At 34.2% G+C, this 24,663-nt stretch overlaps 2 protein-coding genes across 2 annotated transcripts; both read right to left on the reverse strand.

Annotated features, from left to right (window-relative positions):
* Positions 1-843: 843 nt before the first annotated feature.
* Positions 844-1,323, reverse strand: LOC109135531 (uncharacterized). The gene has a single exon (XM_019250649.1). The coding sequence runs from the start codon at positions 1,321-1,323 to the stop codon at positions 844-846; it is 480 nt and encodes a 159-aa protein (XP_019106194.1).
* A 10,253-nt stretch (positions 1,324-11,576) lies between these two features.
* LOC104899747 (serine/threonine-protein kinase RIPK) lies at positions 11,577-13,972 on the reverse strand. Its single transcript, XM_010687004.3, has 5 exons — positions 13,421-13,972; positions 13,180-13,315; positions 12,957-13,093; positions 12,647-12,773; positions 11,577-12,443 (listed from the first exon to the last, which is right to left on the reverse strand). Exons 1-5 carry the CDS (start codon positions 13,829-13,831, stop codon positions 11,971-11,973), a joined length of 1,284 nt encoding a protein of 427 aa, XP_010685306.1. The 5' UTR covers positions 13,832-13,972; the 3' UTR covers positions 11,577-11,970.
* Between the last annotated feature and the right edge of the window lie 10,691 nt (positions 13,973-24,663).

Genomic DNA, 24,663 nt, shown 5'->3' on the forward strand with positions numbered 1-24,663 from the left:
CACCACATAAACCACCACTTACCCATAGAATTTTGTTGTGAAAAACATCGAATAATGGGCAAATACCTCTTATCTTTCATTATTTATAGATTTAGATGGTCAAATTCGACCATGAAAACTTTAGATCTGAAATTTTCATGATCGAATACGAACTTCAAAACCTTGAATCCGGCCTTTAAAACATAAGACAATATGTAGAAAAAGTGATGACGACAACTTAAGGGGAAGGTGTTGGAGCGGCGACAAGTGGTGGGGAAGGTTGGCGCCGAGCCGGCGACAGGTGATGGGGAAGGTTGGCGGGGGACAGGTGGTGGGGAAGGGTGGCGGCGGTGAAAAAAGGGTGAGAGGAGGAAGAAAGATGAAATGAGTATTTATCAACCAAACATCTCTCTAAATCTAAGGGTCTCACTTTCCTTTCCCCCTCTATCCCTTTCTTGATTCCATTCCATTTACCCCATGACAACCAAACACCCCCTTAAGTTATAATTCATAGTATAGTTTATAGTTAATGACTTCGAAGACCACCAAATTTCCCCTTTGATTATTAAACATCAACTTAGTAACTAACCTATACCTCAGATCATTATGATTTATGATGGTTGAACCAAGTTTAAGTAATTTAGGATAAATCTAATTGGTTGATTTACTGGGGAGTTTTTTTTTTTTTTTGATAATTTGGAGATGTATTATTTATTGAGAAAATGAAAATCAGTACCACTTCCTAACTCCAGGAAAGAGAAAAGAAAGTGGTAGCATAATACATCTGATCAATACAGAGACTTCCACCCAAAGAGAAAAAATACATGATAGTGATACACCATATTACTACCCTGCGACTAGATTCTACATCCATGCTAAAAACTCATTCTCCCTCCTCAATCCCTGCTTAGCAAGGGCATCGGCCACCATATTTGAGCTTCGCCCCTTGTGGCTTATATGAATGTTTCGGTGAGATTTTGCAGTGTTTCTAATGAAGTTAAGTAGGAAGTTCAAATTCCATGGACCTCCACAACCTGCATTGCTCCAAGCCACCGCATTTGCCGAGTCGGATTCGATGATGATACTTTGGGTTTTGATTTCCTCACAAGCCATTGATATTTTGATAGCTCGGAAGATGGCGTAGACCTCAGCGGAATTTATTTCCATCATAGGAATGGGGCTAGAGAAGACACATCGGAAAATCCCCATGAAGTTTCTTAAAACTCCACCGATGGCGCTTCGGTTACGAATTGGATCCAGGCTAGCGTCAACATTCCACTTGATATCTGAAATTGAAGGAGGGCTCCAAGGTCGATGGGTGACCCTTCCCATAGGCTTCGGCATTGAACCGGGCATTTGCCTTAAGCATTGAGGATGCCGTAATACTTCATCCGAGGAGTATGGGAACCAATCCCCCCGACCCTTAATCCACCAACATAATCGCAGGAGGATTAGCTCACATAATTGTTGAGTTGAGCATGAGGTGTTATTAAAAATTCGAGCATTGCGCTCCTTCCAAGTGGTCCAAAGAATGATGAAAAAAACTGCTAGCCAAACCTTTTTAAAGAAAGGGGAGGCACCCCGATACTCCCATTGTCGGAAGCAATCATGTAGCGATGAGGGCATACACCAATGAAGGTCCCAAAGAGAGAACCACCATGACCATAAGAGATGAGTGAACTCACAATGAATAAATAGGTGGGCTTCGGATTCGACATGACTGTTGCAGAAAATGCAAAGAGCTTCGTGGGGAGGGAGCAACCCAATTTTGGATAACTTCATTCTAGTGTTAAGTTTGCCCATGAGAGAGAACCATACAAAAATTTTGATGCGGAATGGTAACAAGCCCCTCCATAAACCTTTAATGAAAACTTGCGGTATGTGGGGGGAAGATTTGTCCAGTTCATGGCATAATGACTTGACCGAAAAGAATCCTTTCTTACTAGGAGTCCAAACAAAACTATCATGGGAGTGAGCATCAAGAAGAACCTGATCGAGGAGAGCCAGGAGCAGAGCAAGTTCCAGCCTATCCCGAGGCCTTAGATTACGTTTCCACTCTAAACTCCACGTCCATTGTGACCCATTCCAGAAACCCGTTGATACAATGAGGGAATTTGGCATTGTCGATAGAAGAAAGAGCCGTGGAAAGGACGACTTGAGTGGGGAATTTTCGACCCATAGGTCATGCCAAAAGAAGGTGGAGGAGCCATTTCCCACCCTTTTCCTCACACATGTCGCAACAAGGGGTTTCATATTTTGTGCATGGAGGATAGAAGAGAAAATGTGCTTCCAAGGTCCCCCATTCGAAGGGATCACTATATCTGTCAAAGAGAAAGGCGCACCATAGCCATATTTATCAAGGACCACATTGCGCCACAACGCATTGGGTTCGGTGATGAACCTCCACCACCATTTGAACAAGAGAGAGATGTTGCGATGCCAGAGATTGCCAATGCCAAGACCTCCAAGTTTTTTGTGAAGCTCGAGTAGTCCCCAGGACACTAGGGGGAGTGCTTTCTTCTCATAGTCACCACTCCATAGAAATTTGCGCTGGGTCTTACAAATCTCTTCAATGACTCCCTTTGGGATAGGGAACAATATAATACAAAGGTAGATTAGATAAGGATGCTTTGATAAGCGTGATTCTACCCCCAATAGATAAGAGCTTCCCTTTCCAAGACACAAGCTTTGTGCGCATCCTATAGAGAACCGGTTCCCATGCTTTGAGCCTAGATGTACATCCTCCAATCGGCAAGCCAAGATAGGTGAAAGGAAGAGCCTCAACCTTGCATTGGAGTGAATTAGCCGCAAAACTAAGCCACGTAGGATCCACATTAACTCCAAGGATGGAGCTCTTGTAGAAATTCACTTGCAAACCGGAGGCCATGTGAAAAGTAATCAGCATTTTCTTGATGTTCATGAGATAATCAATGTTTTGGGGACAAAAAACCACTGTGTCATCCGCATACTGAAGATGTGAAATCTTTGTGCCTCCCCTTGAGATTTTTAACCCCTCCCACAGTTGTAAGCTTATGGCCCTATGAATCAGCAGGTTCAAAGGTTCTACCACAAGATCGAATAAAAAAGGAGATAGTGGGTCACCTTGCCTCAAACCTCTCTGAAGTCTGAAAGGGGGGGGGGGTGGGTGATCCATTAATGAGAACCGAAGCTGAAGCCGACATCACACATGCTCGAATCCATCCACGCCATGTAGGAGGAAAACCCATCTGATCCAATACCCAGTCTAAATAACTCCAAGAGATGCAGTCGAAGGCTTTGTGAAAATCGAGCTTCAATATTACTTGCATTCTTGTTCATTCTCTTACATGTATCAATAAGTTCCCCCGCAATGAGGGCCCCGTCAAGAATTTGACGGCCCTTAATGAAGGATGTCTAATATGGACTGATAAGATGATGCATTACTCTTTGAAGCCGACGAGCCAATAATTTTGCAACTATTTTGTATAGGCATCCTACCATGCTTATGGGCCTGAAATCCTTGAAACTCTGCGGATTTTCGGTCTTGGGAATGAGGGCAATGAAAGCGCCATTACACCCCCGTGGCAGCCGAGAAGAGAGCCAAAATTCCTCCACCATGTCATATATATCATCCTTTATCATCTCCCATGCACTTTTAATGAAGTTGAAGTTGAAACCGTCAGGGCCAGGCGCTTTTTGGCTATCACAGGAGGCCACGGCTTCGTCGATCTCATCACGAGTGAAGGGGCCGTGAGGGTGGAGATGTCATCCACAGAGAGAGAGCAGAATTGCAGGTTGCTAAAGGTGGGTCTTGTTTTATGTTCTTCCGAGAAAATGTTTTTAAATAGGTCACGGCCTCCTCCTTTATATCCTCGGGCTTTTCTATGCGGACTCCGTCTTAGACGAGCCTTTCAAAGAGATTTTTGCGACGTCTTATGGAAGCAAAGGTATGAAAGAATTTAGTGTTCCTGTCACCTTCTTTAATCCATTTGACTCGCGAGTTTTGTGCCCAATATGATTCTCTACGCTTGAGCCAAGTCCATAGATCTAGTTGAGCTTCCTTCCTTTCCTGTAATTTGAGAGAATTCAAAAAACGGTTATTTGCAATACCATCAAAATGACTGATTTTTTCTTCTAATTGCTTGATGTTGATATCAATGGCACCATATTCATGTATGTTCCATTGTTTAAGATCTTCTTTGATGGTGCGCAGTTTTTCTGAAAAAGGAAGGCCTTCGGCCTTAATCCAGGCACTCTTGATAACCTTCATGCAATGAGGATGGGATAGCCAACAGTTGAGAAACCTAAAAGGTCTTGCCCCCCAGTTTGGTTCACTAGCACTGGTCAATAAAGGTCGATGGTCCGAGATTCCCCTATTAAGGAGGGAAACCTTAAGAGAAGGGAAAGAAGTGATCCAATCACTTTGGACAAGCAGCCTGTCTAAGAGGCTTTTTGATTGCCCCCGAACCAGGTAAAACGGCCATTTGAAGCATTGATCTCAATGAGTCCCAGTTTGTGAATAAAAGCTTGAAAATCACTACTGCCTTGAGATGACACATGCTGGCTCCCACGGTCACTTTTAAGGAGGACTTCATTATAATCTCCGATAATAAGGCAGGGATTTTGGTTTTGTGATACGAACTCCGTAATCTCGTCCCATACCACTGCTCGATCATCCACATTACATGGATTATATATGTTTATGAGAGTGCAGTGAAATTCATTGGATTTTATTGATCCACATAGTCCAATCCAGAATCTAGCAGTGTGACTGGAGGCATGAGTGAATTGGTTTGTGTTCCAAACGGAGATCAAGCCGCCCGAATTCCCGATTGAGGGGCTAAGCAAGTATTCAATACCATCATCACCCCATATGGATTTTAAGGTTTTGATGCTGATTGATTCCAGCATTGTCTCTTGAATGAAGACAAATAGAGGTTGGTGAGTGAGGATGAGCTTTCGAAGCGATGCGCGCTTAATCCGGGCGCCAATGCCCCTAATATTCCAAGATAGACAAACCATGAGAATTTTTGGATTTTTTTATGAAAGTGGGGAAGGCTGATATCTACGGATCATTGGCTTGGTTTTGAAGCCAGTCCGATTTTTGACGTTTGAGAATGGAAAGGGCTCTATTGTGTAGGTCCGAGATGTGCCCATCAACTTAGTAACTAACCTATATATATACTTCAGATCATTATGATTTAATTTACTAGGGAGATTACCCCACTATTAGTAGAATTTAATGTAAGAAGGTAAGATCTTATTCAATACTATAATTATTTTTTGATGATCTATTAAAAATAGATCATTTATCCAGTAAATAGAAATAGTTATCTCGAGTAATTTACCAAAACACTCTATTAGTTACATTCCACTTACCAAGTAGAAAACCAGAGACCCTCCAATGCCAACAAAGTGACACCTCGACTATTAACACATGCACACGTCACGAGCTTGCCCGCATCGATTACTGATTTATTTTTCAATTGTAATTTGTATGTACACTTTTTCATTATTTTCGGCCTTTCGGGTAAAAGGATTTTTCATATGTGTTTTGTGTCTCCTTGCATTTTTCTATTTGTGCCTTTGTGAATTGTGATGATAGCTTCCTTCTATCGTAACACACGACGACTCAAGCTAAGATTTTCGTATAACAAATAAAAAAAGGCAGCCCTTTTCACTTTAATAGAGCTTTCGAAGTGAGGAAAGGAATAATTATGATGAGACCATATCAATTATCAATAGGGTTATATCATATTTAAAATTGTGTAAGTATGCACTTTTTAATGATGTCAAGAGTGCAAAGTGTGTATTGACAGTTATAAATCTATTGTCACTTTTAAATTAGAATGAAAATTTTTCTAAATCAAGAGGGGCACTTCAAACAAAGGATAACTTATAACTTAAATGAGTCATTTCTATATAATTAAGTAAAAGTGACTCATTTAAGACAAATAATTAGGATAAATTTTTATATGCAAATGGAATAATAAAGTCGACTTTAGAGATGTGCAATGATACAAGTCGAGTTTGATTTTGAGCTAGCTCAACTTGACTCATTAACATTTCGAGTCGAGTTTGAGTTGAGTCGAGCTCACTTGAGTTTAGTTTTAAGCGAGCTTTGACCGAATCGAGTATAGATCTATTCGAGCTTTGACCGAGTAGATTTCGAGTAGCTTGCAAGTTTCTCATCTTAAAAACAAATATAAGGTAGAAAAATGTTGAATTTAGGTATTTTGCTATTGATAAATAATATTAGTTTAGTTTTAAGCGAGCTTTGACCGAATCGAGTATAGATCTAGCCGAGCTTTGACCGAGTAGATTTTGAGTGGCTTGCAAGTTTCTCATCTAAAAAGCAAAAATAAGGTAGAAAAATGTTGAATTTAGGTATTTTGCTACTGATAATTGATATTCGAGCTTCTCACGAGTTTTCGAATCGAGTATCAAGATGTTCAACTCGACTCACTAACATCTCAAGTCGAGATCGAGTTCTATTCGAGCTCACTTGAGTCGAGCTTTAACTGAGTCGATTATTTCAAGTAGCTTGCGAGTTGTCTTGTCTTATTTGCACCCGTAGTCAACATAAAAAGAGGAAAACGACTAATTACTTATAATAATATATATATATATATATATATATATATAAACTATATTATAATATATACTATATTATTATTAAATTAGTGTGTGTTGGGATCCGATGAGAATAGGTCCCTATGTGAGAACACTTTTTTATGTGAGAATGAATCTCATCCGTAGGTTACCAAGAGAATCAAGAAAACGACATTGAGCAAATAAGCCTCCAAAACTATGAGAAAATATCATAGTGACCATGTGTTATATCATAATAACCCATCTATCACATGTTTAAAGAAATTAGTCAAGAAAAAAAAATATTTACTATTTCCATATCATGGTGACCCTCTGTTATATCATAGTGACCCTCTGCTGTATCAAGCAACTTTTTCCCTCTCTCGTGCGTTGAACTTGTTCTTTGAAAATCACAACATTCTAGGATTACATTAAAAACTATATTTGAAGGGTGACTATATATGTATAACGGTCACTATATGTCATATGTGTTCGAGCTGTTTTTTTTTTTTTTGTCATTAAACCTAAAAATTGAGAAAATTAACAAGAGAATCAAGAAAATGACATTGATTAACTAAGTCTGCAAAACTATGAGAAAATATCATAGTGACCATGTGTTATATCATGATAACCCATCTACCACATGTTTAAAGAAATTAGTCCAGAAAAAATAATATTTACTATTTTCATATCATGGTGACCCTCTGCTATATCATAGTGACCCTCTGTTGTATCATAGTAACCAACACAACCCTCTGCTATATATCATAGTGATCTTTTGCTATATCATAGTAACCAACACAACCCTCTGCTATATATCATAGTGACCCTCTGCTGTATCATAGTAACCAACACAATTTCTAGAAAAAATAGTGTGGAATCCGCAAATAATCGAACTAAAACTTTGAATAACTAAACTCCATGAACGACGATACAGAGGAAGAAAAGGAGAGATAGAGAGAGAAAAAAAGTAGCGTGAAAGGGGTGGGGGAAGAAGGGGGTAAGGGTTAAACTAAATTACGAAAATGTCATTACTCATAAGTGTATTTAGGATGGTTAGATTAGATTACATCCAAAGGTCCAGATTTATTCTCACATAAAAAAGTGTTCTCACATAGAGGAGGTGTTCTCACAAGAGCCTTCCTCTATATATATATATATATAAAGTGGGATTGCTTGCACTCCTTTCATATAACTCTAAAATTTATATAATCCAAGTAAACCTTTTGTACGTAAAACATTAGACCCTAAAAAATCCCAAGTTATTCTCGGCTAATAGCCGTCGCAATAATATAGCAAAATCTAAAGAAACCACCTATACCAAAACTGACTACAAGAATAATTGTTCATCACATGGACAATAATCTGCCCATTCACCCGCAAAAACTCCAATTTCAGTTCACCCATTAAAACTACTATAATTGTTTGTCAAGACAACTCTTTGACACCCAAAATAACAATTTTTAATACTACTACTCATTAATACTAATAACATTGAGTTGATAAATTGCAACATGATTAGTTTCTTAGTTGTTCTTCCAATAAAATGATAGATAGTACAACATACAATATATATGTATATAAGAGCCGCTTAATTCCTGATTAATAAACATGAGGTAACGTTCTAGAACGCTGTCAGTGTTTAGTTTGTCTAAGAATTAGGCATCCCTATATTTGAATCTATGTTACATTGATACATTATAATATAACGAAAAGGCAGAAAGTCAGAGAATTAAGGGATATGTTAGTTGGTATATCAATTATTCCTTCGCTCAAGTAGCCGTCCTTACGCTTTATAATCATATACTTCTTCGTTAATAAGTTTAGTAGCTCTGAATTTGGCCACTTTGCTAATATATATCCATCTGAATTTTGTCTAATTAACTAACCTATAACCTATTCTCTTTTAATGTTATCAATTTTGGAGAAAAATGAATTGAAGTACATGTAAAGTGATGACTGAAATTCTGTGGATTGGTGCACCTAATAGGAAGAATCTGACTATAAGTAATAGTGATGATGCATGACTGATGATGATGACATACGTGACCCATCAAATGAAAGATGTGCCTCAATAACGCAATTTAGCTAGTTTTGAGTTTTTCGAATATGGAAAGTTGAAGAAACGTTATTGTATTAGGGATTTAATTTAATATTTCGGAGTACACGCAATATTTGATCATATAAGCTACTTCATATTCACGTCAATAAAGTTATGTAGTATAGGTCAAATGATCGACTTTGATAAAATCCTTCAAATAATTTTACGATTATTACTTGGGGGTCATAAGGTAGATCATTGCTCTAAAGAAGACCTAATTGGTGATAAAAAGATGTTTTCGGTTAATTAACATACTATCTTAGACTGAGAGAAAGAAGAATTCCTCTAAGATCAAAGTCATCCAATTAGCACTAGTAAAAAAACCCGATCATCTGTAATTGACATTCTATTATACTATATATTCACCGAGTGTATATGTATCATATTTCTAATTTGGTTGTAATATATAGTAATGGATTTATCTATAATTCCAACACTGCCAAACATATGTATATCTTGCATAAATAACCATTTCAACTCAATATAACCTCTAAATTAAAGTCAAGATGAAATTTGTAAAGAAAAAGAGATATTTGAGAATAAACCACCATTGCAATAAACCTTGCCTCAAGACTTTGTTCTTAAACTTAAATATCAATTCATTATCATTAGTCCAATGGAGATTATATTATCTTTCAAATAGATTGTAAGTTCCTTAGTAATAGCTAAGTTAAATATCATTTTTAATTTTTTTTTAAATTTAATACCAAAATCACTTATATTACTACAATTTCAGCTACATTTAATATTTATTATTTGTCCATAAAATATCAGAGGCATTGCACCTTCTAGTGTCACTAACCTTCAATTTAATAAATCAACACAAATATACTACTTCCACTTGTCAATTTGATTGTAATGTAATAGTTAACAATTATTTGGTTCATAATTGATATTAGACCCGGATAAATACTTACTCGAATAATTTTGATTATCATTCAAGTGTGACTCGTATTTGAATTCACCAAACAAAATCCGACCCAAATAATCTACTATTTGCTACCTCTATGTTCTTATGTGAGAAAGAGGAAGTATCTATACAAATATATCAAAAGACGTGCAAAAAAACATATATGTCACGTGGCATTCTTCTCACATTTTTAATTTCAAATGTTTTATGTCTATGTGTACTCCTCACTTTTAAAAAAAAGTGTAAGTGTAAGGTGTCGAACACGTGACTTTTGAAATGAAAAGTAAGAGGTTAACCATCAATACACTATGACTTTGTTAACTTGTTGTCTAATGTTTCAAATAACATATGATGAAGTCTTATAATAATTATAATTAACTAAAAAGACTTAAACAAGTATATAAATCTCTAACATACTCTTACCACGTAAATTACATGAGAATTAATATTGATATCATATTCTCTTACCACAATTCCTTTTAGGTATTGTTTTCATACTCAAACCTTTCAATTTTTTTAACTTATCACGTCGTAACGTGAATTTTTCAATTTCTTAATGGATAAAAATACGAAAAGTAGCAAAATAAATTATAAAATTTAAAAACAATAACATATTTGTTTACTGTAACTAACTCGAAACATCGCCAGATAAAAAACACTAGTTATATAATTTAAATTGGAGCACTTTTTCCTCGTTAACGTCATACCATCAGACATCCCTAGTAAGTAGTAATATACAAAGTCATTGTCAACTGTCCAGTACTATTACCTACTTTGAGATATTTCTCTTTGGTGTACAACAGTACAACAATAAAGTTTATACTCCTATTTTCTTCAAAATGATAAGATCAAAGCAATTCGTTGGCCACTCAAATTCATCCCAAACTCAAAAACTTTAATAAAAGAAGAAAGCACTTTTATAATGTAATTTACTTGGTTCGAATAATGATGATTGATAAAATGCCTCCTAAACAAGTCCGTCGAGTTGGATAATTTTAGATTTAGATTAGTTTGAATTGTTTTGATAATAGGTTAAGTAGTACTTAATGTAGATTTTGAACCTTTCAATTTTTAGTTTGGATTAGGTCATAATACCATTAATATCGATTTTTTTGAAATTTGGACCAAATCAAATATGAATTGCACATCAAACCTAATGTGATCCAATTTGATTTAGTACTTTCTAATTTGGATCCAATTAGAAAAATCAAATTAGTGAAATTAATATTTTTTGATATAATACAAACATCACAACATACTTATAATGGGTACGTAACTATATTAATACAAAAGTCGTTATACTTACAATCCCAATATTATTAGCCCAAAAATTTTAAAATAAGTCTTGAAATTATACATTACGACATAATTAGGATGCCTCCCTTAAAACAACAAAGTTTTGAGAAAAATAAGGTCTAGTAAGAGATGATTAGGTATGAATTATGATCATTCAGAAAGTCTAAGTAGGACTTATATATTATATCTAATCAGGTTTAATAAAATAGAATTCGAAAAGCCCATCAACAAAAATTTTAGGTGATAAAGAGAACCTAGTCGTAAAAGAAGTCTTGTATGCAACATCAACATGCCATCATTATTCAGAAAGAGGGTTAATTATATATCCACATATACAATTAGTCAATAGGACTTATTACTTCTTTGGTCTAGATCTTCATTCATAAGAAAGATGCTGAAAAAAATTAACCTAAAAGAGTTTGTCTTGTAAAAAACTGTCTATTATTAAATTAAAATTAGGCAATGGCAAGTCCAATATTAAAAAGAGAATTAACTCAATAATGACTAGGTTAATTTCTTTGGATGATTAATTTAATCCATTTAATTACCAGGTCTACTTTTATATTAAAATTAGACTGTCTCTTTCAATAATTTTTGAACCTAAAAAGGTCTATATAAAATTATATATCATCTATTTTGCTTTTTTTATTTGAAGGGTATGTATTACTTCCTTTTAATTTGGACACTCCTAATCTGAAACTTGTTTTTTTTTTAAAAAAAAACAAAAAGATCAAATTCAATCCGATTAATTGAAAAGAAAACTAACCAAAATTTATATTGGGTTTGAATTGAATTGGAATATAGATTTTTATGAAGCTTACTCATACACACATATATGAAGGTACAAGGAAATTCTTAATTAAATGCAAATTTATACATCATCTCCTATGCTCTTTTTTGATTATGACTTGAAGTAATTAATATTACACACAAACTTAATCTGTTCTTTAATTTGAGAGTACTATATTCACTAATTACATTACTTTTCATTCTAAAGAAGAGTATATTTCTTAATCTAGTTGTCAAAAAAACTTCAAGGGAAAAAAAAAAAAAAACCTTTGTATATAATATGTACATTTTCCTATTCAAAAAGAAGCATTAATTCGTGCCTTGTTCATCTATCATAACCAGGAGCTTGTATTCCATTACTCAGCCTCCTATGTAAAGCATTGTGTCTAGCCCTGTTATTATCTATTTGCTGCTTTTGTTTAACTTGGTTTAAACTTTCTTTCTTGTCTCCTTGTTTTGGTACAACATACACAAAATGTCCTGGAATGTCATTCAGGACCATAAGTGGCTCCAAGGTCTTAACCACTGTACTCATCGTCGGCCGCGACTTAGGGTTATGACTAAGGCATTGATAGGCTAGCATAGTCGTGACTTTCACCCCTTGAACCGAGTATTGACCGTCAAGCCTTGGGTCCATGATCATAGCAATTTTTCTCGAGTCCTTGAGGAATGGTCTAGCCCATTCAACTAAACAATGTTCTCTACGAGGACGAGTTTTGTCCATGCATCTTTTGCCAGTCAATATCTCTAGAAGAACTACTCCAAAACTATAGACGTCACTCATGGTTGTTAAATGACCTGCAAAAATTTGTTTAATATACAACTTGTTAGAATATTGACAAAATAAAGTTGGTTGGTACAACTTAGAATTTGTATGCATTTCTTGTAGAAGAAGTACAAAAAAATATACTAATATTAGTAATCGTCAACGTTAACACGTACTAACAGTAACATGTTCTTTAGATTACTAATTAATTCAAATTGAACTTGAAATTATTTACCTGTCATTACATATTCGGGAGCTACATAGCCTTTGGTGCCTAGAATGTGTTCAGTCGTTACATGGCTTTTATCTCCTTCTGGTCCATCTCTTGCATATCCAAAATCTGATAATTTTGCTTTGAAATTCTGAAACCCAGAAATTATAAGATTTGGTAAGTATAGATTTTAAGCAGATGCTATGTTACTTGGACCTTAGAACTCGTGTCAGACATGTCTTATATAAATTGAATTCTTAATGTATGTGTCGAGGATCAATATGGACATTATTTAAGGTGAAATGAAAAGTTCGAGTAAAAGATGAGAATGTACCGAATCTAAGAGAATATTGGCAGCCTTGAAATCTCTTAAAATCACAGGCTTATTTGCTTCATGAAGGAATGCGAGGCCTTTGGCAGCTCCGAGTGCAATTTTCATTCTTGTCAACCATGGTAAGGCAACAGAGACCCCTGCATTCATACCAATAATTAACCATGTCAAAAACATTGGAAAAAAACATGCAAAACTTTATGGTAGTATTTATTAAATTACTTACGTCTGAATAATTGGTTGTCTAAGTTGCCTCGAGACATATATTCATAAACAAGAACTCTCTGTTCATTTTCACAGCAATACCCTATCAACTTCACCAAATGAGGATGCCTTAACTGACCAAGATATATAACTTCTGCCTGAAAAATATCAAAACCATATATTATAATTTGCAAAAATCAAATGTGACATACATATATATTATGATATTCTTAGGATAATAATAATGCTAGTTAGTTATTTACCAGCCACTCATTATGGCCTTGTGATCCTTCTAAATCCAAGACTTTAATAGCCACAGCTTGAGCTTTCAACCCAGGTCTAAGCTTATCATCAATGAACCCTTTATAAACAGCTCCGAATCCGCCTTCGCCAATGAAATTACCCGTATAAGAGAAGTTGTTAGAGATGATCCTAAGCTCATCAAGTGTAAATACTTGAAGATTTGATCCGATTAATGAGCTCGAAAGATCGTTGATCGAAATCTCAGAATTGGGGTTGTTTATGTCTGAGATGGATATCCTTTGAGGAGAAGCTGGTACTACTCGTTTTGGTTCAGTTTTGGATCTATGTTTGAGTTTAGGTTTGTGTTTTGATACTTTTGGTTTGAAACAACTAGGTAGAATGCTCTCCCATGAAATATTCTTAGATGCCATTTTTAGTTTGTTGGAATGATTTGTGTTAATTATATGCTCAAGAGAATAAGAATTGAAATGATTTTGGTTTGTTGCTAAATTGAAATATGGATAGTGGAATGTGCTTGATATTTCTTATAGAGTTGTTATGGAATATGGAATATGGTTGTTGAGAATCCACCTAATAATACTAGTATTTATAGGCTAGTTGTGAAATGAGGAACTATCTTCTGCTGCCATCTATAGGTTTGACTTTTGCCCTCTTCCCCTTCCCCACCTCTTTGAATTTCTTGGACATCAAGTTGGCTAATTTTTGTTAATTAGTTAATGAGCAATTAGCAAGGAAATTTAACTTGTAGTGAGAAACAAGGTAGGTTTATACCATGTTGTCAAAACTAACACTCTTTAAGAAATATTTCTTATATATTGGTCTTTTTTCATGTTATTTTAAGTCCTTATAAGAAAACGTAATAAGTTCGGATAAGTGCTAATAAGATCTAATAAGTTCTAATAAGTAAAAATAAAATTTAACACACTTATAAATAAGTTTTGCTATATCGACAATAGTTTTAGATAAGTAAAAGTAAGTTTAAAAAAAGGAACATACAATTATTGCATCGTTTTTGTTGTATTATTAGTAGCAACAAAACATATCTTGTATCTTCAATTTGTAAATACTATGTGATATAACCAAACTCTTTATTTCTTTCTTGTCAATCAAAATATTTTAGCATGGTATTATTGCCATCCGGTAACACAAAACATTGATATAATAATAGTCATTCAACTCTCTCAGTATCTCAACACAACCCTTGAAAAATAGGATATCTTTTTAGAAATGTAGATTAATTATAAAAAAGTGAAATTAAAGTTTTTTGTTTTGTTAAGAGGTAATTGGTTAAGCCATATTAGATGACAATTAAGAATGAAGGTTAGTCTAATGGGTTAGAATTCATTCTTCCACCTTGTGACTAGGATTCATTTCTTGCCTCTTATAAAGTGGGATCCTAAATTCCGTCACTTATACAAGGGATCAAGGCCGTTTTAGATATTTATGTGGTCCTGTTCTATAATGGAAATCGAGCCCTTTTCTTTCCCCTTAGTGAGAGAAAAGGTCCACAATTTTTCATAAAGAGTAAAGAGAATCAATACTAATTGATGGGTTGATGATTTTATTATTGATAATTATGAAAAAGTATTATTGATGATAATACTAAAGTTAAAGATATGAAAGGTTGAATTTTCGGTGAAAGAGGTTCAGGAAGATGATAGGAGCTGAAATGTGGAGTGTTTCCCGTTTATACAAAATATGATATTATTTTAAATTGGGCCCTTTTAAATAAAACCAAAAAATTTTGGACTGAATTCCTGTACGAAAAGGCTCTTTGCACACCCACAGGCCACAGCTACGGCCCTGCAAAGATATTCATCTAACCTCAAAAAAATTAAATGTACAATTATACGAGATATTCTTATTGCTCTACTCACTCTTTTGTTAAAAATTTCCTCTTGTGCCCTTAACGGCTCGTTTGGTAGTTGGTTATAAATGGTGGTAATGGGAATGAATTTGTGTGTAAATTTGTGAAGAATATCATTGTTCATTCCCATGGTAATGCTACTTTATCCTAAAGTATCCACTTTCCTTCTTGAATTTTCATTCCCATCCAATACCTCCTTGTAGGTGGTAATGAGTGGTAATGAAAATGGCTTCCCCTTGGAGACAAAAACACAAGTTTAGGGGGTGATATTGCTTGCCCATAGAGAAAAAATGTCTCCCCATGGAGATTTTGAGGGTACTTTCCTAATACAGTTACACTTAAAATTCATTCCCATTACCGTAAATTATTAACGACTACCAAACGGGCAGTAAAAGTCACCCCTATACGCTATAGGTCACTCATAAAAATCTCCTCGCATTCAATTTCAATTAAAAGTCGATTTTGTCTTCTCATACTTCAATCTATCAGTAGAATTACTGTTATCCTTTTTCGGTAAAATCCAACTGAACAAGTCCCTCTCAATTTGCTGTTATTATTTTATTTTGTAACTTTCTTATGCTAAATTTAAGAAACTTTTACAGAAATAGTCCATACAAACAAATAAAATTCTACATTTTTACACGGATTGTTTGAACCAACAAAATTGTGCTAGAAATGTCTTAAAATAGGCTACGCGGATAATTAGAACAAATAATTTTGATGAGAAGTTTCTGAAATAAGCAGTAACGAGTCCATACAATATTGGCTAACTTTTATAGTTGACTAAGACCCGGCTAATTATCCAGATATATTGAATTTTCCTAAAGTCTAAATTTGTTGCCAATTATTTTTAAAAAAATAGATGCATACTTTTGCGACTATATGTGACATACTGACATGTCCATATGGCTTTTAGATACGCTGCTTACAAGGAAAAGTTCCACTTGTAGTTTTGACGTATAATTGTTCAAATAAAATACTACTAGTATTTCTTTATAACTTCCCAAATTATAGTGAACCAAAATTCTAAAGAAGAATTAGTATTCAATCAAATTTTTCCTATTTCACGTCCAAATTATTAGTATATCCAATTGTTTATTGATGCAATCAAGAGAGATAGAGGGGATATACCTACTCCAGAGTACTAAACCAAGAGAGATAGAGGATTTTTTATAAGAAAAGAAAAAAGTAAGCTGGTTCTTAATATAAGACCAACCTAATAAAGATAGAGGGGTATACCTACTTTAGAGTATAATTTTAGTGGGGTTTCGTTTCATTGTTAATGAATTTTGAAAGTTGTGTTGTTATTCTCTACTTCTTATATTACTTTTTATTTTACATCATAGACTAAAAATAAAAAAAGTAATAGGCTAGTGTTAGATCTTTTGCATGTTAAAGTTAATATATGATTAAAGTAGCTAGAGCAAAAAACTCATACGTATGAAATAAAGGTGAAAGTTATGCCCAAAATAAGGTTAATGGGATAAAGAGGAAAAATATTAAGCAAATTATAAGTAAATTTATTATAAAAAGGTAATTTTTATGTATATGTTCTTTTAAAGTATACTCCTATCTATTACTGTCTATAAGTAGGCCATCTACGAAAAGACCTTTATTACTTAAGATTTCCACCATTAGCAACTATTACAATTCACAACACGTTACGTGCTTACGTCGTCATCAAGGTGATGGTGGTGTGGAAGAAGAAGGGGAAGTGAGGAAAGAGGAGAAAATGAAAAAAAAAATTGAAAAATACAAAAATACAGTATTTTATACAAATACAGGGCGTTAACAGGAAATTTTAGGGCGTGATTTAGCAAACCAGTACAAAGGGGACAAATTCAAGATGAGTACAATATAAACACATCAAAATACAATACTATTAATAACAATAATTAGATTTACAAATTTTGAGGAATTAGAATAAAGTTTGTATTATATATGTTTCTTTTATTCTTAACTATATATTAGTTCTTTTTTACCCTCTCTTTATGGGTCTGCTTCTGCTAGTCATATGGCCAGGTTCAAAAGGAAAATAAAACACATATAAACTAGGGCAGAAGTCAGAACTAGTACTGCTGAGTGATTAAATAATTAGGACGCAATGCCAAATAATAATTATTAATTTTAAGGAACATCAACACATAACATCAAGTATCTGATTCCCCAGGACTGTGTTCTACATTGCCCAAGTTCCTGCAGACAAGAAAACAATGCAAGTAGGACGACAACTTATAAGTAACAAGGTGCAGGCCATTTATAATTATTGGTTTAGGTATTTATAATACAAATTATCCGCAACTTATCAGGTGTAATAAACAGTTTGTAGAGTATGTAAGAAGAATATACTTGACAAAGTAGGCAGTTGATCTCTGAGATTATTATCGAGAATAGATGCTTAATATGTGGCATGCATGACACATTAATGCATTATCGTAGTACACTGCATTTTGCATACGTATCAAGGTTTTTTTGTGGCTTTACTAGAAAGAAATTATGTGATAATAATAACATGTGATTGTATTGTATATTTGTGTCAGATCAATTAACCGTCCAAACTAACTAAATGTATTAGTGTATTTTATGTTTCGTATTGCCTCTTTAGTATCTTACTAGTAGACTCAAAATCCTAGCTAAACAATTATTATATTCTATCCAAAAAATATGATTTCTGAAAAATTATATCATCATGACTAATTTTGGTTATATAATATAATTACCAATAACTTAGTCATTTCGGCTTGTTAATCAGCATATGTAACGTTTGAGTCTTTTATGTTATTTAAAAGATGAAAAGAATATTATCTCACGTCGAGATAAAAGATACTCACTTTATACGCGTATAAAGTTACACCTCCAGTAAGCATTATTTTTCTTTTGTTTACCACTCAAACACAAGACAACCTGATGTGTCAAACAAAAACACAAGACAAGCTCTATCTAATAGCTAATTTATATTACATGTAACACTAACAATCATTAAGAGGACATGTAACGAGCAATTACAATGCAACATAAACTCAAGTAACAATCAATATTGTGCAACTCATAATTTTATCAGATATCTATTGGGCTCAGTTCTTTTGGACTTTTTTTAGTTCATTTTAGTTTATTAGTTAAGTTACTCTCAACAGTTCAATTTTCCCTAATTCAGTTAGTTGTAAAGTTTGTTATGAAACTTGTTGCTGAAGTTTTCAATTCGTTAGAAGTTATTACAAGTTATTTCTATTACACCTTTTTTATATATTGATTAGTGTGTAATGATCAAATTATCCAGAAATAATAAAAACACAATTTCTCTCTATTTCTTCTTTCTCCAAACTCTCTTTACTCTTTGATTGAGTTCATCTAAAACAATGAACTCTGACATGGTATCAGAGCGGATCAATTGATCCTGCTGAATTCTGAATGTTTGATGATCAATTGATCATTCTTCGATGATCTGAGAGTCAAGATCACTTCATAATTTCCGCAAAAAACATCATTTTGTCTTGTAAGTTCCAGCTCTTCTTTTCTTTCTGAAATCTTGAAATTCAATTCAAATTTCTTTCTCAAATCTCTGCAATTAAGAAGCAATACCTTCTGAGAATACTGAAAATACTCAAGATGTCAATTCAGTTTATTTTCTGAATAATTCTGATGTAAATTCATCAAAATTACTAAGTTCTGTGTTTGATGTGACCTCTGGATTCAATAATTGGCAAAGATCTATGACAATTTCATTGTCAGCAAGAAACAAATTGAGTTTTGTTGATGGAACATTCACTAAACCAGCAGCAACCTCATCAGATTTAAAACTGTGGAATAGGTGTAATGATCTGGTAATTTCCTAGATTTTGAATTATTTTGAAGCTTCAATTTCTAGAAGTGTTTTGTATTTGAGAACAGCAAGAGAAATTTGGCTTGATCTTGAGGAGAGATTTAGTCGATCATATGGTCCTTAGTTATTTTCTATAGAACAACAATTAGGAGAATTAACTCAAGAAGATGAAGAAGGAATTTCGAGTTTTTTTTCACTAAAATCAAGCTATTGTGGGATCGATTGGATGGACTAGATCCTTTGCCATCTTGTGCTTGTAGTGGTTGTAGTTGCACAATTACAAAGAAATTGTTGAAATCTCAACAGACACAAAGATTGATTTGGTTCTTGATCAAGGTGAATGAAAAGTATGTGCATTCTAAGAGTAGCATATTGATGATGAACCATCTTCCAACCATCTCTAAGGCATACAGTCTCTTATTGCAAGAAGAAACACATAAAGAACTAACTAACCTGAAATCTCAGTTCATTAATGAGAATGCAACCTTTTCAGCCAATAGGTATCCTGATCCTAGAGCCTATAGGAAGACTAGCAGCAATAGTAATTCTAATTTTTTTTAGAAGAATTACACAAGAAACAATTTATAGTGTGAGCATTGGAAGATGAAGAACCACACATTAGCTAAATGTTGGAGATTACATGGCTATCCAAAGAATAAAGGCAAAAGACTAGATGCACCAGTAACTCATGTTAACACAGAACAAAATGATGAAACTAGAGTAGTTCATGCCACATTTACTACTGAACAACACAAGCAGTTAATGGAATATCTGGACAAGTTTTAGACATCAGAACAGCATAATGCAAACACAATCTCTCTTTGATTGGTTGTAAGCTCATAACTGGCATGTAATTTTTGTTTTCTTTCTAAATATCAAAGCATCTGGATATTAGACAATGGAGCAACAAATCACATGTGTTCAGATTTGTCATTATTTGATTCTTATGAACCCCTGAATGATTCATGTCCTTTGATTACAATACCTAATGGTAATAAACTGCATGTGAAATACAAAGGTGTTGTCAAACCAGGCATGGTAACTCTTCATGATGTGTTAACATGTCCCAGGATTTCAATTTAATTTGATTTCCATTGCAAAATTATGCCAAGATGATGCTTATTTTGTATCTTTTATTGACAAGAAGTGTCTTCTTCAGGACCTTTCCATGAACAAGCGAATTTTGCTTGGTAAGCTGGAAAAAGGTCTATATATCATGGACAACTCTATCACTCATGCTGCAACTACAACTCCTGCTGTTCCATCCTAATACACTCCAACTTGTTTTTCAGCTGTCAAGGAAGCTCAACTCTGGCACCTTAGACTTGATCACACGTCTTTTGGAAAAATAAAGAATGTAAAAGGCATTGAAGTACAAGGTTGTTTAGCATAATGTTTTTGTAACATCTTTCCATTAGCTAAAGAAACCAGATCTGATCCCCTTTCCCTACTAGTTCTATAAAGTCTAATAAAGCTTTTGAATTGTTGCATATAGATATTTGGGGTCCCTACTTGATATGTGATACATTTGGTCATAATCAATTTCTAACAGTTAGTTATGATTTTACCAGGATGACTTGGGTGATTTGTTAAAAAGTAAAACTGATTCTTTTTTACTTATGGCTCAATTTCTTCAATATGTTGAAACTCAATTTCATAGTCATGTTCGGATGGTTAGATCTGATAATGCACCAGATTTAACTGAGGGTGCAATGAAGTAGTTATTTCTTGAGAAAGGTATAATACAACAAAAGAGTTGTAGTCACACACCACAACAAAATGGTGTGGTTGAGAGGAAGCCCAAGCATTTGCTTGAAACTGCAAGAGCATTGGCATTTCAATCTAAACTCCCTGTCAAATATTGGAGTGATTGTCTACTTACTGCCACTAATTACCTAATTAATAGAATGCCTCTACAGAGCATTCAATTTGCTAGCCCTTATGAAAAACTTTTCCATCAAAAGCCTGACTTGTCCCACTTAAGAGTATTTGGTTGCCTTTGTTATATCTTCACATATCCTATCAAGAGATTTATATTTCAACCTACAGCTCATCCATATGTTTTACTAGGCTATCCTTCAAATCACACAGCCTACAAAGTACTTAATCTCACCACAAAGAAATTAAAGTGATAATATCTAGAGATACTCCTTTCGATGAAAACCATGTTTCTATCTCATCTACTACTGCAGACATTCACTCTCCTACCATTCCTAGTCCACCCTTCAATCCATCTCCACCACTTAGATAGTCTACTGGACTTATTACAAAACCCTCTCATCTTAATGATTTTGTTTGTTCTACTGCCACTTCTTACAAATCTCACATTATTCCTTTTGATTCTTTGATTCCCAGCCACAAAGCTCTTATTGCTGCTCATGTTGATGTTGTTGAACCAACTTTCTATCATGAAGCAGCCAGTGATCCTAACTGGGTTGATGTTATCGCTAAGGAAATTTCAGTCTTAGAGAAGACTGGTACATAGGAGTTTGCTGAATTACCTAAAGGCAAGAAAGCCATAGGCTGTAAATGGATTTACAAGGTAAAAAAGAATGCTGATGGTTCTATTGAAAGATATAAAGCGAGATTGGTGGCTAGCTAAAGGTTTCACACAAAAGTATGGTCTTGATTACCAAGAGACTTTCTCACATGTGGTCAAAATGTCTATTGTGAGGTGTCTTATTTCTCTAGCTGCCAGCAAGAAGTGGAAATTATTCCAATTAGATGTTAATAATGCATTCTTGCATGGACAACTTCACGGAGAAGTGTATATGAAGGTTCTTGATGGTATTCTAGCTCCTACAGGGCATGTTTGCAGCTTAAGAAGTCATTATATGGCTTAAAGCAAAGGCAGTGGTTTGCTAGACTACTTGATGAATAACAATCTCAAGGTTTTGTGCAATCAAAGAATGATTATTCTTTATTTTATAAGAAAGAGCATGATGATATCATAATTGCAGTTGTGTATGTAGATGATATCATCTTAACATGCTCCAATGAAGGCACAATTACTGCCCTAAAAGATCATCTTCTCTCCACTTTCAGCATCAAAGATCTTGGAGCTTTACATTTTTCCTTGGCATTGAAGTGACTCAAACTTTAGCAGGTTATGTTCTCACACAAAGAAAGTTCACCAATGAACTCCTCAATGGTTGTCCTCTGGATCTTTTTAAGTCTGCCATCACTCCATTTCCTCTCAATCTTAAATTATCTACTGATGACAGTCCTTCCTACAATGATCCAAAATTGTATAGATCCTATGTTGGCAAATTAAACTTTCTCACTCACACAAGGCCTGACTTAGCCTTTGCAGTGCAGTGTTTGAGTCAGTATATGCATCACCTTTGCCTCTCTCATGTCCAAGCACTCAATCACACTTTGAGATATCTTCATCACACTGCTGGACAAGGTATTTTGCTCAAAGCCTCTAATCAATTATCAAATCACTTCAAGCTTTTAATGATTCTGATTGGGCAGCTTGTCCAACAACTAGAAGATCAGTAACATCTAACATGTTACATTCTCTTAGTTGGGAATTCACCTATTAGCTGGAAGTCTAAAAAGCAAAGTACCATCTCTAAGAGTTCCTCTGAAGCAAAGTATAGGGCAATGGCTCAAGCAACTAGTGATGAAGTGACATGTATTGTCAGGTTATTGGAAGAACTTGGAATCCCTAAATTCAAGCTTGTTGTTCTACATTGTGCCAATCAGTCTGCAACTCCCATAGCAAAAAATCTCATATTTCATGAAAGGACCAAACACATTGAAGTAGATTGCCACTTCACTCGAGATAAGGTCCTAGAAGGACTTCTGTAGCTCAGTTACTTACCTACCACTCATCAACTGGCTGAAATATTTACTAAGATTCTTCCTAGTCTTCAGCATTTCACTTTATCTTCCAAACTTGGCATGGTAAAATCCTTCCAAGTTTGAGGGGAGGAGGGTGTTGGATTACTTAGTCCTAATCAGCATAACTAACTCAGTTAGTTGTAAAGTTTGTTATCAAACTTGTTGCCGAAGTTTTCAATTAGATAGAAGTTGTTACAATTTATTTCTTTTACACCTTGTATATTGATTAGTGTGTAATGATCAAATTATCCAGAATTAATAAAAACACAATTTCTCTCTATTTCTTCTTTCTCTAAACTCTCTCTGTACTCTTTAATTGAGTTCATCTAAAACAATGAATTCTGACAGTTCAGTTCAATTTCTCCCAATTCAAAAAAACGGGGCCTAATTTCAGAAGAGTTACATCATACATAACCCCTCCTAGAGTCCCATACTGCTTGTGAACATACCAGGAATCCACCTATATGACATAGGAGTAGCTGTCATTATGTTATTTCCTCTAATTAACAACCTCTTATATACAATTGAGTTGAATCAGAGTTTTACTAAAATCACGATGATTATTATTTATCCTCTCCTAGATTATTTCTTATGGCATCCTGGAAATTAAATCTTGCTACTATATTTCACATCCCCAAAAAAAGGTATTGTTATCCCAAACAGGCCTCCCTGCATTTAGTTGTAACTAACAAAAATATTCCTCAAAAATCAAGGGGTCATAATTAAGCTTATTTTCATAATGTCATATTCATAATGTCAAGTAACACTGTAGTTTAATAAATAAAATAGTATTCCCTACCAAACAAACTAATAATTGTAGCCAAACCTAAATTAAGGTTAGTAAACTATGAATTCATACATTGTATATTAGACAAAACTATTGTAGAAGGCAACTATGCATTGCATATTAGCATATAAATGTAAATATGTCCAACAAATACGAAGCGTGTGCGCAATAAACCACATATTATTAAACAGCTGCAAAAGTCTTTTGTCAGTTGTTCATGTGAAAAATCTCATAAAAAAATCTTTATAGAAGATTTGTTGTTCGAAAAACTAATCATTAATTTTCCTGTGTGAAATTGAAACTATATCATGAAAATCAAACAGAAATAATCAAAGAGTTAAAGCTTCATTTCAAATGTTCATGTTTCTTTATCTTTTTTAATCTGCTCATTTCGGCTGAATTATACAAGTAGATCTTCGTTAGAAATTTTGTTTTCTAATGTCTAAATTTTCAAATTCTAGCAACCATTTATCGTTGAATGAGAATGTTAAATGTGTCATAATTACTATGTATAATTTTGAAGGCTACTTTTAGTCAAGGAAGAAGATAAACGAGATACTAAGATAGTACCTTCTCTACGTCATGTTAAGGGTTAAGAGTTAAGACTACTGTTAGAGTTAACATTTCTATTCTAAAATGTCCTAGATGATAATGTACCTAATTAAAGATTAATTAATGCAACCTTAGGTCTTTTTTGATGTACTCATCTACCATAATCTCAAAAACAAGGTCGATAGGAGAGAGGATATTGCATGTTGGATTTGTATTGAGAAATAATATATGAATGAAAATCAAAAAAATTTAACATATGAAATAAGGTGGAAATCAAACAGGACCGTTCTGAATATCATTGGGCCCGGGATAATATATGAAAAGAGGGGTCCCTAACGCATAATAAATTTAATAAAATATGCATGTT

Source organism: Beta vulgaris, chromosome 7, assembly GCF_026745355.1.
Source record: "Beta vulgaris subsp. vulgaris cultivar EL10 chromosome 7, EL10.2, whole genome shotgun sequence".
In the NCBI taxonomy this organism is placed as follows: Eukaryota; Viridiplantae; Streptophyta; class Magnoliopsida; order Caryophyllales; family Amaranthaceae; genus Beta; species Beta vulgaris.